Source organism: Argopecten irradians, chromosome 15 (assembly GCF_041381155.1).
Source record: "Argopecten irradians isolate NY chromosome 15, Ai_NY, whole genome shotgun sequence".
Lineage (NCBI taxonomy): Eukaryota > Metazoa > Mollusca > Bivalvia > Pectinida > Pectinidae > Argopecten > Argopecten irradians.
The window spans coordinates 21,924,497-21,943,714 of record NC_091148.1 but is presented as its reverse complement, the minus strand read 5'-3'; the positions used below and the strand labels follow the sequence as shown (position 1 = coordinate 21,943,714).

General features: G+C 33.4%; 1 protein-coding gene across 1 annotated transcript; it reads right to left on the bottom strand.

Moving 5' to 3' along the window:
- Window positions 1–14,923: 14,923 nt before the first annotated feature.
- On the bottom strand, window positions 14,924–18,355 carry LOC138309048 (two pore potassium channel protein sup-9-like). Its single transcript, XM_069250149.1, has 2 exons — window positions 16,722–18,355; window positions 14,924–16,325 (listed from the first exon to the last, which is right to left on the bottom strand). Exons 1-2 carry the CDS (start codon window positions 17,002–17,004, stop codon window positions 15,508–15,510), a joined length of 1,101 nt encoding a protein of 366 aa, XP_069106250.1. The 5' UTR covers window positions 17,005–18,355; the 3' UTR covers window positions 14,924–15,507.
- Between the last annotated feature and the right edge of the window lie 863 nt (window positions 18,356–19,218).

Here is a 19,218-nt window from a genome sequence, read left to right as displayed (position 1 = left end):
GCTTGAACAAATAAATAACACACGCGATGTTTCTTCCAGTAAATAAAGCCACTTCAAATGAACAATTTTACTTCACGTGAAAAATTCACTCCACTTAAAAAAATCACTTCCTGTGAAAAAAATCACTTCACATGAAGATATTCACCTGAATTTCATTTGAACAAATGAATTATACAGGCATTATTTCTTCACGTCCAATACTTCTTCACGTGAATAAATTCAAGTGAAAAAAAATCACTTCACGTGGAACAGTTCACTTGAATTTTTCCTGAACAAATGAATTACACAAGCAGTATTTCTTCAAGTGAATTTCAAGTCACGTTAACATATCACTTGAATTTCACTACAATCGGAGCAAAAAAGTGACTTGAACATACAATTTACATACATCAGATATTGCATGAGTAGAAGCGGTCAAACGTAAATATAGGCCAATGTAAAACAAGTTTTATTTTAAAGTTTTTCGGCGTGACTGAAGATATGTTACCTGTCATTATGGATACAACTCATGTATACTACAGGTACCGTGGAATGATGTGTTTCACAAAATTGTCACATTTCTTCGAAGACTCGTTTCAGAAGAAGCGAATATAAAATGAATATTCTTCTCCCTCGAAAAACCTAATTGCGAGGTTGGTTTGATATGTGTAGAGTTAAGTCACATTCATGTTATTTTATATCTAATAATGAAAATAAATGGTTAGAACAGGAATGTCATTAAATTGTGTCTTTTATGAGAAAAAATGTGAAACATGCATAATGTCACATAATTTTACAAAACAACAACAACAAAATGAAAAAAAAATAAAAAAAGAATGCCGTGAAATTATGTCTTTGAAAAGAATAAACGAGAAACATGCCTAATGTCAAATAATTTCCCAAAACACCAACAATAACAAAATATTCTTTTTTTAATAACAACAAAGTTAATTAATTGTTCACGCATTAAACCATATTTTAACTTGTTTTACATACATAGCACGTTAACGCAATATGCTTTTTGTTCAAAACACTAGATATGAATTTCAATGTTTTATAAAATGGACAGATTCTGTTTTGATTCCATCTCATTTGAAAACTGCACTGAAAACTAGGAAAGCGAAAGTACAAAAAAAATTGAATGAGAAAATTCAATAAATCATTTGGAGACTGTAATTAACATGTTTTTTAACGAAAAAAACCACGAGATTCCTCTTAAGATCAAACAGCTCACGGATACCCCTGCCTCTTGAGATGCATCTCCATGACAACTCACAATCGACCCATCGTGCCAATAGCCGTTTTATTGAGACGAGTGTGTTGCAACTAAATATGAAAGCAACAAGTTTGGGTTCACTGTCAGACCATGTTAATCTGTATCACTACACTTTCCGTTTGGTGCAAACATTCATCTGAGCTTAAAAAAAGAAAGAAAAACAAACAGTTAATGACATTTTGGTTCAGTCCAACCTTTTTTACATTGTTTGTTATGATACATTTTTATAAAATATTGCCGGGGTTATTGATGTGGCAAGATATTTTCGCAAATTCGAGGGAAGTTCGTAAAATTTTGATTCGTGAAATATACGAGGCACCATTCATACGCTTGTTTCAATCTCCGAAATCATGCAAATTACATTATTGTCCTGTTCTGTGTGTGAAATTGTCAACCATGTCAATTTTTTTATCTTCTGGAAACCGGATGATGTTATTTGTCCTTTTTTTCGACGTCATTAAAGACGTCGTGTGATCATAGTATTTAATCGTTTTCCCGGACAACAAGCGGAAGCCATTAATTGTCCCTCCCAGATTGTGACATCATTAGCCATTTCCTATTAACGAAGCAATTGATGAGTACGCCGACATCCTCTCAATGGCGAGAGAGTCGATAACGTTTAGTAGGGGAGGATGGCCACAATTGATAATAAACTCCCTGGTTTATGGTTCCCGCGGGTCGTTTAGGGGTCATGCAATACATTTCTACCAATATACTAATTACTCATCTTATAAAGAGCTGTCTGCATCATTTTATAGCTCTGTCAACAACTTGCACCCTTTTCACCACACACTGCTTAACAAGATCGTCAATATCATTATGCACTTTTTGTATGTATTTTGTGTTTGATATTCAAAATTATTGTTGATCACGTGGAGTAATATTGAACATTGGTCTAGATAATTTATGTTCTGTAAAATTGAATACCCCCCCCCCCCAAAAAAAAAAAAACCAAGAATTACAAAAACAAAAACAACAACAACAAACAACATCATAAATACCTAAACATTAACAATCAAACACAATGAATGTACCAATTTTAAGACATACAAAAGTCGTCGAAAATATTAATTCCTGCTCCTGCTTCAGAATACATGTAGAATGAGTGGGAGACCTGAGTTACCTTTCAGTGTAGCAAAGGGGTTGTTCGATTGTTCGATTAGCAAATTATCAGTCAATATGAAGGCAAAAAGGCAAGATATCGACAGACGCCAAGTGTTTAACCTTCAGGCGTTCTGTGTGCTTAAGGGCCCTCGGCGGCAGCGTTGTTCGAGTAGGAAACGTAATAGACTACAACATAATATCCGTTCATGTGAATATGCTTTGTTCTTTTGGTTCAAAATTTTTCTGTGTTAGATGACTTATTACTGTATAGCTGTTTTTATTCGTTGGGAATCAGTTTCGCTTTATTCGCATTCGGGTTCATTTCCGTGAAAATATATATCCACAAATAAAATGTAAATAATGACAAAAAAGTTAGTATCACAAATCGCAAAATTATCTCCTCCCGAAATCAAACAGATATACAGGATCTTGTCATTGCGTTGAAAATGTTGATGTGCAATCTTACATGTAAATAACGTGTAAATGAGCTGTTTTGGGGATTATAAACTAATTTATCTTTTACACCCCGTAATGTTTTCTACATAACTATATCAAAGAGGAGATCACAAGATTGTAACTCCACGAAAATTGACAACTTTACATTATCTTGTCAATGCGTTGAAGTCGTTGAGGTGCAATCTTACATGTAAATACGCGTAAATGAACTGTTTGGGAGGGATTATAAACTAATGTATCTTTTACACCCTGTAATACTATTACCAAGATCTGATAAAGGCTAGTAGAGTCCTATTGGTATTGATTTTGCTCCTCTCGTTCGATGGAGACAGATGCAGATATGAGGCAAAGTCATTTGAGTATGGAAGCTTGGATGTACAAACGACAACTTGTCCTCGACCGTTAGCAAGACTGACACATACGTGTTTTATTAAAGCTTTGGTCAAAGAACAGCACCCTGAAGAATTCAGCGTTGGCCCAATGAAGTTCACAAAGGAAGAAAAATAGAAATACCGAGTTATTATGTTATATATTGATCGTCACGTGACCATGTTTTAGCCATAGGAAATTGTTAATGCAATGTGTTGGTGTTCTGCTTTGTGAATTAATTTTAAAATGTATGACGTTTATGTCAGATTTTGTATGTTTATTACATTTTATCTTATTTAAAATGAATAAAAAGAAAAACAAAATAAAACAGAAAATATAATCTATGATCATGTTCATTTAAGTTGGCAAAAATGAAGTCCTATCATCTTGTCATATACTCCATATGTATCTACACCTTCATTTTTTTCAGTCCGCTATTGCAGATTTACATGTAATAACATAAACATGACAAGACCTTAAAAACGACACATTGGTACCGAGTCGACCGCACCTGTATTTCAATAGACTCGCAATTGCCAATACAGAAATAGCAATGACCAATCAGATACATCTGGTATCGATTTTTGTAAGCCAAGTGTCAGACCGCGAGAGACATGGCTATCACGTCGAGAATATTACAAATTACAGCTAACGACAAATACGGCAGTCTGAAGGGACCATGTTAGGTCTTCCGATGTGACACCAAATTAAATACTATTAACATGATCATATTTACAGATTAGATCACGGTCTAATCTTAATCAGTAATTCATTATAAACCTTGTTGTGAGCATTTCCATTGGCTTTAAATTTCCTTTATCAGTACATAAAGGGGAAAATAACGCTGCGGTTTGTAACGTCGCATTCGATTGGCCAACACAACGGGGTAATGATAACATAGGAATGAATTCCCCAATTAGTTAGGTATTTTAAATAGATCACCCTCTGTAAACTGAAAAATACGGAATTATTTATAATTATGCTCAATTTAAGATATAATATAAAGAATTGAGAGCATTCTGCAAATTCCATTGAAGAGCGGTTTATGATGAGAATACATCCAGATTCGTGTGTTATATATTCTGAACATAAAACATATATATGTTAAGCCTGATGACTCAATATTTTACCCGTAATTCCTTTTTTATTGATGGACTTTTTTCTCCTAGAAATTATAACGCAACCAATCAACTTCGACTTTATAAACAGGGTTATTGTTTACGTTTCAGGCTAATAGATAACATACATTTTAACCCAATGAGAATGTCCGTTACAAACAAGATTCAATTATCTCAGAATAAAGTATACTGCCAAACAACTATTCCCCGTTCATAGCGCGAGTTACAGTTTAGAGATTTTACCCTTCATGTCAATGAAATTTAATTTTCTGTAGAACCCACAATGTTTTAAATAGTTAAAACAACAGCAACAAACGCAAATATAATCTCAATAATCAATTTTTAACTGATTTTTATTCTCCCCTGTACGTATTTGCCATAAACCACTGACAAGAAATGCATGCTTCAGGCATTTTTCCTTGTTATTCATAATGGACTGATCTAATTTAAGAATTAATTTTCGAGAGCCAATCAACGCCGAGAAAACAATTGTACTACACACATACTAACATGGCGGCTAGAGACACAATTTTTTCAATCGTAAATTTAAAAGGGCTACGTTGGGCAAACGGATGGTATTTAGACATGAACTAACTAGTCGGTAAGTTTATTTTCTACCAAACTTTCATTCTTATGAAGCTAAAGTGTTGACATGCAGTGGTTTTTTGATCTACCCATTAGAGCCCTGGCGTATTTATAGGAGGACACCACAGTGTCCGACCAGTTGAAATCTGTTTTCCGATGTTTCTGGATACCTAGTGATATTTATATGGCATGATATATAATGCATCATATACCAAATTAAATATATATTATCTGGCTGTCGATTTAAAGTAATCCCATTGTCACATCCTATACGGTCTATTAATAATAATACTTTTTCTAAAATTGGGTATTGTTATATCGCCGGCCGAGTTATTGACCTTGACACAGTATTATATGTATATATATATTCATTTGTCTATAAAGCCAAATACCTGTGGTGTGATAGTAAATAATTCATCCACGGAATAATAAATAATCAAGTATACTTACTGTTATTGGGAAAGTTTGATTCCTTAAGATTTGATTTTCTGTTTTAATCGAACTCGATAAATTTGTCACCCTTAAAAATTGCCAAATGTACGATATAACGCATAAAGGACTTCTATTAACAGGTGACATTTGGTACAAAATTAACTTTCAATTTGATGCATGTTACTTTCATTAATCTATAGCTACAAACATATATTTTTAGCTACACCATTCAGCTGTAAATACCAATGGGGCCGCGGTGGCCGAGTGGTTAAGATGTCCCGACATATTACCACAAGCCCTCCACCTCTGGGAAGCGGGTTCGAATCCCATGTGGGGCAGTTGCCAGGTACTGACCGCTGGGTCGGTGGTTTTTCTCCGGGTACTCCGGCTTTCCTCCACCAACAAACCTGGCACGTCCTTACATGACCCTGGCTGTTAATAGGACGTAAAACTAAACAAACCAAACCAAACCAAAAGTACCAAGTCAAATATTCAATTGTAGATATAAATACCAATGGTTCATTGATATTTATATCGAATATTATAGAATCGTATATATTCATGAATTACAAAATTATGTGAAAACCAACGAACAAAGCCATAATTACAACAGTGTTGGTAATCAGAAGGAATATTTATTTACCAGCCAGCAAGGAAATATAATACTTCTTCTATACACTCCACCGCAGAAAAATGTCGACCTCAAAGCCAATTACTCCTCATTGACTTTGAAATGACCACCAGTAGTCGCCAAAACGATTGTTAATGGTGAGATTTGGCGTGTGACGAATCGGCGTCTACAAAAAACATTCTGTCTTCATACATCAACAATACGCAGCATGGTCGATATACAGTACATGTCTACTGGCGTGCTATGCTAAAGGGACTCTGTCTCCGGAATTCGATTTGTTATTAGTTTAACATTTACATCAGTGTCGAACTGAGGTGAAAAGGACATCCTCTTTGTTAATTACGTCATGTGTAACATTCATTTATTTTATCAGATGTCGATATGAGTTTGATGAAATTGTGATTTCATCCTCTTATTGCCAACAAAATGACGTCATGTGTATATTTCATCTATTTTATCTCCGATATCGATATTTAGTTTGATAGAACATTGTGTTATTTTTAGATAATAGAAATTAAAACCGAGGTGAAATGGACACCCATTTGTACAACAAAATGTCGTCATGGGTATATTTCATCTATTTTATCTCCGATATCGATATTTAGTTTGATAGAACATTGTGTTATTTTTAGATAATAGAAATTAAAACCGAGGTGAAATGGACACCATTTGTACAACAAAATGACGTCATGGGTATATATTTCATCTATTTTATCTCCGATATCGATATTTAGTTTGATAGAACATTGTGTTATTTTTAGACAATAGAAATTAAAACTGAGGTGAAATGGACATCCATTTGTACAACAAAATGACGTCATGTGTATATTTCATCTATTTTATCTCCGATATCGATATTTAGTTTGATAGAACATTGTGTTATTTTTAGACAATAGAAATTAAAACCGAGGTGAAATGGACACCCATTTGTACAACAAAATGACGTCATGTGTATATTTCATCTATTTTATCTCCGATATCGATATTTAGTTTGATAGAACATTGTGTTATTTTTAGACAATAGAAATTAAAACTGAGGTGAAATGGACATCCATTTGTACAACAAAATGACGTCATGTGTATATTTCATCTATTTTATCTCCGATATCGATATTTAGTTTGATAGAACATTGTGTTATTTTTAGACAATAGAAATTAAAACTGAGGTGAAATGGACATCCATTTGTACAACAAAATGACGTCATGTGTATATTTTATCTATTTTATCTCCGATATCGATATTTAGTTTGATAGAACATTGTGTTATTTTTAGACAATAGAAATTAAAACTGAGGTGAAATGGACATCCATTTGTACAACAAAATGACGTCATGTGTATATTTTATCTATTTTATCTCCGATATCGATATTTAGTTTGATAGAACATTGTGTTATTTTTAGACAATAGAAATTAAAACGAGTGAAATGGACATCCATTTGTACAACAAAATGACTCATACGTGAGGTACATCCATTGTACAACAAAATGACGTCATGTGTATATTTTATCTATTTTATCTCTCACATTGATATTGAGTTTGAGTGAACATTGTATTAATTTTAGGTAATAGAAATTCAAACTGAAGGGAAATGTACTTCCATTTGCATAGTAAAATATTTTCCTAGTGTCTAAATTTTTATCCCTCACAGTTTGAATGTAATTTTATGTTGAACTTTTTATTTTTTTTTTTATCATTTGCAAAACAAAATGTTTTTTCTCGTGTCAATTTTTTTTATCTATTTTTAGTCCTCATAGGGTTTTCAGTTATGGGATTTCAGGACTTTATTTTATGTTGAACATTGTGTTATTCGTTATGTAGACAATATAACTTCAAACTGAGATGAAAATGTACTTGTATTTTTATAACAAAATTCGCTCGTGTTTATATCTTATCCATTAATCGCTTAATGCATTTGTTGCTTTACCGGCCATTTTAACTTAACAATATTACATGTTGTCATTTTTTATGTTGGAAATAAAAATTCGAATTTAAATGAAATGTACTTCCATTTGTATAACAAAATGTCCCCGTTTCTACATTTCCTTTTTTTATCGCGTAATGTAATTTCGGTATAAGCCGCCGTTTTATTCAATCAATAATATATGGTGTTGTTTGTTTTTTTGGAAATGAAACTTCAAACTGAGGTGAAAAAACATCCATTTTCACAAAAAATGTCCTTGTGTTTATATTTATCTATTTTTTTATCTCGCTTTATGGATCGCCATTTTTGATCATGACTGCGCCGGAGTTACTTAGCGGCCTCTTTCAAACAACGTCAGTATTAATTTAACGTAACTACTTCTATTTTGTTTTATGTAGCCATTTTGGCGCTTCTAGACAACTTATTTATCTCAAAGACCAAACGTGTGCTCCTCTATAATGTTACTGTAGTCAGTTTGTATCGATTAGACATGGACCCATTTGGCCTTCAGGTCTATAGCTTTAAACAGTCGATATATTATTCTCTATCAAGCAAAATGGCTTTATGTCTACGCCACGACATTATGTTATATGATATAGAGCAGGATGGATATGCATGCAATAATTGTACATATAGAGTGTCTAAAAGTAATATATGTGTTTTGTAAGGCTGTGTGGTTTACAAATGTATATTGTCTTAGGCTTACTATTCTGTGAACTTTTTTCGCGTGCGATTTATTTTCGCAAATTTCGCGATCACGGTAAATTCGCGAATGTTTATATGCGCGAAAGCATATTCACCTCGTTTATATTGATATGTGTATTTGCATCTTATTTTCAAATTCGCGAAAGAAAGTTATATTCACAAACTTGTTTACAGTATGCGTTTTAGTGTATATTTGTATGCTGCAAACATGGGTATGTTTGCGCAATTCGCATGCATAAAAGTTGTTAGTGTGCAGTAACTGATATATATTGTCTGAGATTAACTTGTATGGCTTATTCATTGTTTGTAAGTATGCAGTTAATATTATGGTGTCTGAGGCCAACATAGGTATTTGTTCAATGTTTGTAAGCTAAGAAATATTTCATGTTAAACACCATGCATAATAATGGCAATTCCTGCGTGTCAGAAATACATATATATATATATATGCAACCTTATGGTAACGTTACATACATTTGTAAATTGTTATTTGACACAACCATCGACATTATTACTCGTGACGTTTCGATAACCACACTTTCATCTTCATCAGACATAAATGAGCATTACAATATGTTGACACGGAGATTTTCCTTCTCGTACCAACATATTTCCTTAGTGTTAACATAGTGTAACCATTTGTATGAAGTTTCGTACCAACCTGAAGAATATGTTTCACTAAAGGAAACATATTTTAAGGTCATGGTCTTTCCGTTGTCCGTAACATACGACCGTGTTGGGTGTCTTTGGCAGGCTGTAGTAATGTAAATCTATAAAATGGGCAAGAGTCTCTACTAATAGAAGAAGACATCATACAAAAATATAACACGTAAATATTGTAGCCTTCCAAAACATGCAAACATGTAGCAGACCATCATTAAACGACCCTAGCTGTCTAAAGGACGTTCAAATTAACCAAACTACCAACAATCCAAGTTCACTCCCTTTTAGGGATATGTGCTTAATTGGTACTCCAGCGAATAATATGAGAAATTAAACGCAAACACAACATTGTACACTACGTGCTTTTCACACTATATGTAAAGCCAATTAAATGGTCTATCTATCATGAAGATGATTGTGATATTAAATTGTAATTAATATTGCACTTTTCTATCCCCTCTAGTCAGCATGAAATTGGATCTCTATGTAAACAATGGCTAGAGACATAACAAGCCTTGGGCACGTGCTTATTTCCCGGTAAAGCACTATAAAAAGGTTAATAGTATTCACTATCTACCGTTGCTAGGTTGCGATATTGACCCACACTAATGTGGGGTCTAATCATGTTTTAATATGTATTGTGACACAGCGGACAATATAAATACACAAAAGTCTTTGCAATAAATCGCTTCATAAAACAGGAAATAAATAAAAATAATAGATTAATTAATAAATAATTATAGTCAATACTCTGAGGTTACTCATTTTAGTTTACTCCGAATTTGAGCAGGCAAGCACAATGATGAATTTGCGCTGTCATCTCATATTAACGATATACAAAATATATGATTAGCGCAAACATATGTTTTGCGCAGTATTTCTGTATCGAGAAGCAGCAAAATATGTAACTATGCAGTAAAACAACCGGCATACACCAAAAAAACATAGATATTGGTGAACGAGGGCTTTCATGATATTGTTTTGCCTCGAAAATCCTGCAAGATCTCAACTCATGATTTTAATATTAACTATTTATTTCAATTTCAACTAGGTTTCAATTTATGAGTTTGACTAGCCAAGAGTAAGTTGTTTACAATTAATAATAGTTATTAAACAGTATTATATGTATGTACAAACAAATAATTTGATTTTTCTTTTACGACCATCTGTCTGATAAGCATGCATGTTTTAAAACAAAATGATTACGGATCTATCTTATCGACTGATATCTCCATATTATAGTGAATAACTCACATGCATGCTTTCTGTGTATGAATATCCATACAAGTGTTTATGTGTACTTTTTTCACCCATAAATGTTTGTAAATATTCACACGTCTGATCATGTTTATTCACAATATTAGTGCAGAGTATTTCTCTTATCAATATATCATTTTTTTTTTTCGAATGCGTGTAAATATTCATATTTTTTTGAACATGTTTGGTTACAGTACCAATGCAAAGTATTTCAACACATAAAACATGTTCATATACATGAATCCGTCTGTGTCGAATGCGTCCCATTGTCGAATGCACCCTATATTTAATATTTGAATTCATACCATTGATATTACTTTTTAACTCCGTAAACCCAATTAAATACTCATATACTTCTGACCATACTTGGTCACTGTAATAATGCAAAGTATTTTAACACATACATGTAAGCATATTCATATACGTGCCTTCTTCTGTGTCGAATGCGCCGCATATTTGCTGCGTTGATATTATTTTAACAACATAATGTATGTAAATATTCATACTTCTGAACATGTTTGTCCACTGTATTAATGCAATGTATTTTAACACATAAGACATCCATGTGATTTAACATGGAGCCGGAAATATATACATATGCATGACTGAAATTTCCCTGATCCGCCCCTCGCGTTTGTGTCGCGGCCCAGCTGTATCGACCAGTGTCGCTTACTCGACAGTGCCTCACAACATGTTTTCACCCCACACTGTGTAGTTAGAGTATCATGGGGAGCTTACGATACATCGCCAGGTAGAGGAAAAGACTGAAGTACAAGTGAGGAATGGAAAGTCTGAGCGAACGGGAGGGAAATGAAAACTTAAATGCAAGTGAGAAATGGACCAGTCTGATCATAGAAGAATGAAATGAACATTTACATACAAGTGAGAAATGGACCTGTCTGATTGCACAAGTGAGAAATGGACACGTTTGATCATACTAGAGTGAAATGAAAACTTACATACAAGTGAGCAACGGACCAGTCTGATCAGCAGACCTTTAAACAAGGTAGAGACAACGACATCGTGATGTTGATCGAAATAACTTACATACTTGATTTATTTTGTTTTACCATTATAAAGTATCATTACATATGTTGTCATATATACTCCTAAATTGCTTATTATCATGTTAGATAAATTCGCTTATTATCATGTTAGATAAATTCGCTTATTATCATGTTAGATAAATTCGCTTATTATCATATTATATATACATATATATACTTATCTAACACTCTGTAAATAGACAAGTATTTTATTTCTTTTTAATGTTGATTTCATCTGTAAGTTTCGATCTTTACATTATTGTAATAACCAACTTCCTTTCGCATGCAGCTTGTTTTTGCGAAATTTCGCGATTAACAATTTAAGTAAATTCGCGAAAGTTTATCTTCGCGAATTAATATCGACATCACTTATACTGATATGAATGTTCATGCAATTTTCGAATTCTGATAATCTTGAACCTGTTTTGAAATGGAAATCGCGAAATTTATTAGCCGCGAAAAAAGTTGGATTACAGTATTCAATTTAATTTAATTAGTTCATTTTTATCGAAAATATGGATTTATGTGTTTGTGTGACAAGAAAACTGTATATGTTCATCTTATCCATTGGAATATTGTAAATATTCTTACGCGGCTACATCTACAAATATAAATAGACATAAACTATGTGCAATAGCATGTTCTTACCAGATTACATATCCCTGACATTTCCGATACTATTTATAGGATCGTAAAATTATTTCAATTGGAATGTTTTTCTTTTCGATTCAGGAAATAGAAATATTCTATCGAATATCTCATGCTATGATAAACTATAGATATAGTACAAGTGTTTAGGTTTATCTCCCTTTAAACAGAATATAATGTTTTATATAGAAGCCACGGAGGAAATCGTTCCGATAAGGTGAAATGCATTAAATAAACATTTTAGCAGCATCTCTATTGCGATGTCTCATATCGTAGTTAAATGCTATATTATTTCCATTACATATATTTATGCTTTTTATATATCTGTTATTGTAAAAACAATACACATTACTTTTTTCGGTACATTTAAAGTTTGAATAGTGTGAGCGTGACGTTGAAGTGCTTATAAAATATAATAATGTGATAATAATTGGATTTATGTATACTTGATTACATGTTGAACTGATCCTGGTCAAGGTTCTAAACGATATATTTTATGTCATTTGTTAAAATCTATATGATTTGGTTTAGATAAGTATACATTAGATAAGTATACATTCTGAATCGGCCATCCATATGTGCAATGTGTTGCGGTATGGATGTGATGGGAGAATGCAGTATATTTGTGTTGTGTCTCCTTTCCATAATGAAACTCTTGCTCTTTTTATAGCGTTATCATACTGCAGCATGCTACTGAAGATACGGAGCAAGCACACCTCCTCCAGTCACATTATACGGACAACGGGCAAACCAGCTTTAGTATAAGAAGAAACATTATATAATTAATCAAAACTTTTAATATTTATCACAGAAACCTTGGTATTCAAAAATCCAAAATATTTCGATTTTGTGTCTGCAAGAAATTTGTTTTAGCTTTGAGATCGTGTAATACATGGGTATAACAGTATAATCGAACGTCTTGCCGTAAACAAATATCTAACAATAAAACTGAATATTGATTCCTAAGTTACTTTATTAGTCGAAAAAGAAAAGAAAAAGAACAAGAAGAGAAAACATGTGTTAAAGAAGCACAAATGACAATAAACGTGTCTATTCATTTTTAGACAGCAAACGTCATCAGCATAAAAGTTTCCTAAAACGCCTTAGAGTTTTAAGTTTACTCTTTATTTCTATCATACCTACGGGTGTAATACAAGCTGGTCTCATACAATACACCCTGTCGCCAGAGGCTTTTTACATGGCTTCCCATGTAATTCAGCCGCGTGACGTCATTGTGCCAACAGAATTATATCAAAACTAGACTTTTAATATAAAGAGCAAATATGCGTTGAAAATACCATGCGATTTTCATGTATTTTCAATTGACTTGCATTTTTCTGCGACCTTAGATTTCATAGAAAATATCACACATATAAGAGGAAAATATTTTATATATAAGGATTCCCACGAATCAATAAAATGTTGTAAAACCCTCAAACCATTTTTGTGACCTTATACTTTTCACACATTAAAGGAGTCAACATAAATTCTACTAAATGCACACTCAATTAAGTTACCAAAGTTAATTTGAGTCATTTATCAATAACTTAAAATGTATTTCATGTTGGCATAGGACTACAATTATCAAGCCTTATCTTATCTTGTTAACAGTAAAAGCAATTAAGAAAGTCGAAACTAGTCACGAACATCTAAAACATTAATTTCTTTTTAGTCTAAGTAAGAATATGCAACATGCGATCGGTAAGAATATTACATACTGTATAAAAAGTAATAAATATCAGGTAACATTACTCACAATCGAAAATTGTCGATACATTAATAGTATAGATTAAAGAAGATTTACAACTACTTGTATCTAACCTGTACAAAATATTTTTTAAACAAAATGCACGATACATAACGGCACATTTTAAGCATAAACGATATGTCAGTAACAATATTTTCGACGCATATTAGAACGAAAAAAAAGTTGATAAAAGGTTAACTGTTACAATTTCACTTATCTTAATTTTATACATGTGCGTTTGCAAAACTGCAAAATGCTTTTTTTTTCCATTTCATTCTTTAATATGTATAAATATGTATTCTACAGCAGATTAATGAACTGATGTGGCTTCGATTTAACGTTCCCAATGGAATGTGATGAATTAAAATTAAACATATATCTATTTCATGTGTGTGTTACAACATAAAATCATCGACCTACATGTGTGATATTCGAACAAAATAATTATACTGTAAAGTTGTTTAATTTCGCGACATAAAATTTCGCGATCTCCCCTTTGGTGCTATTTCGTGAATTTTGAAATTTTCTAAAAGTTATACGCTATAACGTTTAGTAAAACAAGTAATTTTACTTGTCATTCTTGTTCTTAGTGGATTTTTAAGTTCGCGGATATTAACTAAACCGCGAAAATAGCGAAAGTTAATCGCCCGCGAATAAACACTTATATATTAATAAAAAGAATCCATTTCATAATACCTTATAAGGTCACATTTATTAAAACATGGTGTAAGATTCACTGAGCTATCATTTTTGTACAATAGTAAATTTCGGTATTTTAACTGGCAAAAGTATTGGTTTTCCAAACACGTGTGATAAAATGGCCATTAGTTATCATTAAAAGATAAATATAAAGTCATGAAACTATTATTTATTCTAAGACAATCCCAAGGAAAATATCAACCTTCACTATATGGAAAATAATAAGGTGATGATTTAGTTTTTTAATGAGATCAAAATTGTCGTCATTTCTACGGATGCCTACGGATGCATGTTAATATATTTTATATAGTAGTTGACACGCGATGTGATGTATACTCTAACCATTTGTGTCTGTCATATATGTTGATACTGTAAGCCATGTACTACTGCATAATACCATACTTTTTAAGGCAGCCACATTTGAAAAACACGTCCTGTATTTGATTTCTTGACAACAGTTGTAACTTAAACTATTTTGTATTTTTCGTAAATGTCATCTTTATGTTACATTTGCACTGAGATAAAACTGTACCTGAAAGAGTTTCATGTCTAGGGAAATATCAAAATATCAAAGTAGATATAAAAAAACCTTAGAAATATTCAAAAACAGTAAATCTGATTAGAATACATATCCTTATTATCACCCCGTTTCATAAGGATGTAACAACATCACATATGGGACGATGTTCTGATGACCTTTCTGACTGACCAATCAGATAATGTATCAGAACGTGACCTCATCAGAGCATGACCCGTATTGGGATGTTGTAAGATTCTTTATAAAACAGTTATCATAAGGATCTGTATTTGGATAGCATTGAATAAATTTTAGTACATAATATAACATATATTGTATATGTATAACTATTTCAAAGCGATGCTCTTTTATCTCTCTGCCACGTTATAAATGAGTCTGTGTCCTCGGAAATCATGCTATCCACCTCTTTGGAATATTCCTGGTGGTTCAAACCCTTTGACTTAAATTTCTTACGCATCTGGTTCGCCGAGGGACTTGAGGAATACACTTTGTCACGAGGCGATCTCCATTTATAGCAGGAACAGGAACATACAGATAATGTATCCTCAACTATTGGTCCGGTCGGCTGCTCCTGCAGGTTAGAGACTACACCGTTATTTCCGGTGATGACGTCACCTTCTAGGTGCACCGCATTCCGGGCTGCTACCGCAGCCTCTCTTTCGTCCCGGAGTTCATCTGCTGTGTTCATTGTCAGGAACCTCAAAACTAGTAAATTCATGGCTGCAGAAATTACGGTGAGACCAAATAATATAAATAATATACTGAATGCGAAATAATGCGGTTTACTCCTAACCATATTATCTTGTTGTAGTGCGACAAAGTCTCCGAAGCCTATCGTGGTCAATGTGATAAAGCTGTAATAAAACGCATCCACATACGTCCAGCCCTCCACGTGAGAGAACACGAGCGCGCCACACGTCAGGATAAGGGTGGATAAATTCATGGTGATAAATATCAGATCCGTTTGTGACACCTCTGTGTTTTTCAATCGGAAACATTTCTTGATTTGTCGTAATGCAAAAGTTACAAACGTGTTTAGTCTCTCGCCGACACTCTGAAACATGATCATGCACAGTGGTATTCCTGCTAAAGCATATGACATGCAGAAGAGCTTTCCGCCGACTGTTTTTGGAGTGCTGTGACCATAACCTGGAGTGAGATTCAATCAGTTTACATATTTGTATATTAAATAGTTTTCAGACCCTGCAGGTAAATGTTGATTGTTACGTCATATGGTTTATCTGTACAACGTCATTTTTATCAAAAAAAAGTTTTCCACACGAAATAATGTCGTCACAATCACTACCTACCTGTAAGGTCAGATAACTGAAGACAATATGTTAATCCTTTATTCAAATTTTATAAATTAGCCAAAGTATGAAGAAAAGTAAAACGTTAATAGAAAATTGTTAATTAATCCTTTCACTATTGAACATTAATTAGCTAATAAGCAATTGGCATTATTTTTATTATTCATGTAATTATCACATTTATACAGTTAAAAACAAATAAATCGCTAGCTAGCTACACCAAGTATATACGTACCAATGGCCGCTACCACCACCAACGAAAGATACAGAGCACCTCCAAACTTCCACTGGGTGACATGTTGGTACGGCCTAGACTTTATCACGTTGACCCGAATAGATTCGAAATCAGCTTCAGATATGTTGTAACGTTCTACTATTTCTCTTTCTTCGGCGATCAGTCGTCTCTTGTTCTCCAACTCATATTCGGACTCTAAGGCGTCAAACACTGCAGCCCCGATCAACAGGTATGTAAAGGTACATACAATCAGGGAAAGTGTCCGGACGTTCTGTCTCTTCATCTTAGAAGTTGTGTGAAAATCCCACCGTACTGTGTCGTATCTTATGCATTGTTGTGTTCTTCATCTTTAAATTTGTGTCAAGCCTAGCCGTTTAAATGTGACAGGCAATGGAGTATACTATTCGGTAACTTAATGCCAGTATGAGATTTAAGTTATTATACAGAATTACAAGTTGTAGTCCAGTTTACAACACTATAAGATGCAAGGTAGAGTCCAGTATATTAGCCATTTCATCTTTCAACATTGTATTCAACGCATTGCAAGTTTGCGGTAAGTAAATGTCACTTGAATATTGATGCATGTTAGAAACTGTAGCCCAATAAGAATACCTGGAACTACTTACGTTCCTAAGGCAGGGACAATATTGAGAGTTCTTTACTGCTATAGTTAAACGGATTATGTTGTTATTAGGAACAACATACTCATGTTCAACGTAGTCCACATTTCCTTTCCTCTCCACTTTAAAATGTTCGTTTGTTTCTGTGATTTCGTCATTAAAATGTTGACCGGTTTCTGTCTCTTTCTCATCAAAATGTTCACTTGTACATGTCGCTTCCTTACTTCAATGTTTACTGGTTTCTATCACTTCCTCATTAAAGTGTTGACTTATCTTGTTCCTGTCGTATTCTCATTATTTAAAATCTTGACCGGTTATTGTTTCGTTATGTGACCAGACTCACATACATGTATGTGAAGATTCATCACTGTCTCGTTGCTAGTTAGCTAGTTCATGATGACATGTCCTGTATACAAAGCTTAGCCCATGGATCTAGCCCCATAATGCTATTATAAGTAGCATCCCATGCGTATAAAACGTCAATAATTCAATACCACTCAGCATCGCTGTTGGGAACAAATCCGTGTATGATATGAATACAGTATCAACCTGCAGTCACGTACATTTACACCAATCCGACGGCAATATGACACACATCATTTCCTGGGGAATGTAAACAATAAAAACAAAATGGCGACCTCCGGTTTGTGGAAGAGAAAACGCATTAGACATGTATGTTCAGGCTCGTTATCAATCTCGGCATTCTTCAAAACCCAGTAATTATTTGTATTCCCGGAGATGAATCACTCACTAGGATACTTAGACGAGGATAAGAGCGTTAGTTTGGCATACCATGGATATCGTACGTGTGTAGGGTACGTGTTAAGTCCTCACAGGGCTATCTGGTACTTAATCAATACCGGAAGTGAATGTGTGATGCTCAGTGTCACGACAGATTCGGGTGAAGACAGTAAATGTTACACTCGAATGTCTAGTATTCATACAGACTCTGCTGTAGCATGCCGTCCGCCAACAATCAGTTTGTATGTGTGCGAATATTAGTCTCCATTCCAACGTAAATATGTTACAACTGGAATCGCCAGCGAGATTAAGATTGCTAAAGTATGCGTGGTATGGACATACGTGCATCAATTGTGAAATATAAAAATAACGTTTTACGGCCTGCATTCATCCTCAACGTACATGCATGTTTACGTAGTTATTTCGGTTTTGAAGATTAATTGTTTTATTTAAGAATAGCTACTTTGTATAGCTGTATATGATGTATATGATCATGTTTTGTACGTGCCCATTTTGAGGCTTGCAGAAGAGACAGTCTCTGTGAATAATTCATTGTTTGTTTCGTTCGATATGCCGGTGTTCAATTTAAACAAAGGAGAATAAATTATTAATGAATTTAACAATAAAAATCAATAATTATACTAAAATGATAACATGAACAATATGTTCTATAGGATGATCGATGTACACACATATTGTTCAAATCATCTTGTGTTAATTCAGTCTGTCCATGTAGATTATATATAGATAGTGATTATATGCTATAAGCTTGCACATATATTCAGCCGGTCTTTTGTTAAAAGAATTTTCGTATCAGATAAAACTGACAATAACAAAAAAATTGGAGGTAAATATATTTCAGATATCATTGTTTACCTATTTTTTTTTTAATTTTTACGTCAAATTATGTTTTTTAATAGTGAACGGATATACCTGTATCCCTACGCTGACCGCATCACTGCCAATTGCAGCATATGCATGTACATATATTTCGTATTTTCAAATAATCGTCCTCCACAGGGTGAATATATTTATATAGTTCAAAGTGTACATTTGTGTCTTTTACAAATTTTTCGGACTCTTGACCATTTTTAGGTACATACTTTTGTTTCTATGTAACTGAAGATGACAAAGAG

Excerpts from the sequence above, each read along its gene's own strand:
- LOC138309048 (XM_069250149.1), bottom strand. The coding sequence starts at position 17,004 with ATGAAGAGACAGAACGTCCGGACACTTTCCCTGATTGTATGTACCTTT. Across the intron at positions 16,326-16,721 it reads GGTGGTGGTAGCGGCCATTG|GTTATGGTCACAGCACTCCA; the intron begins GTACGTATATAC and ends ATCTCACTCCAG.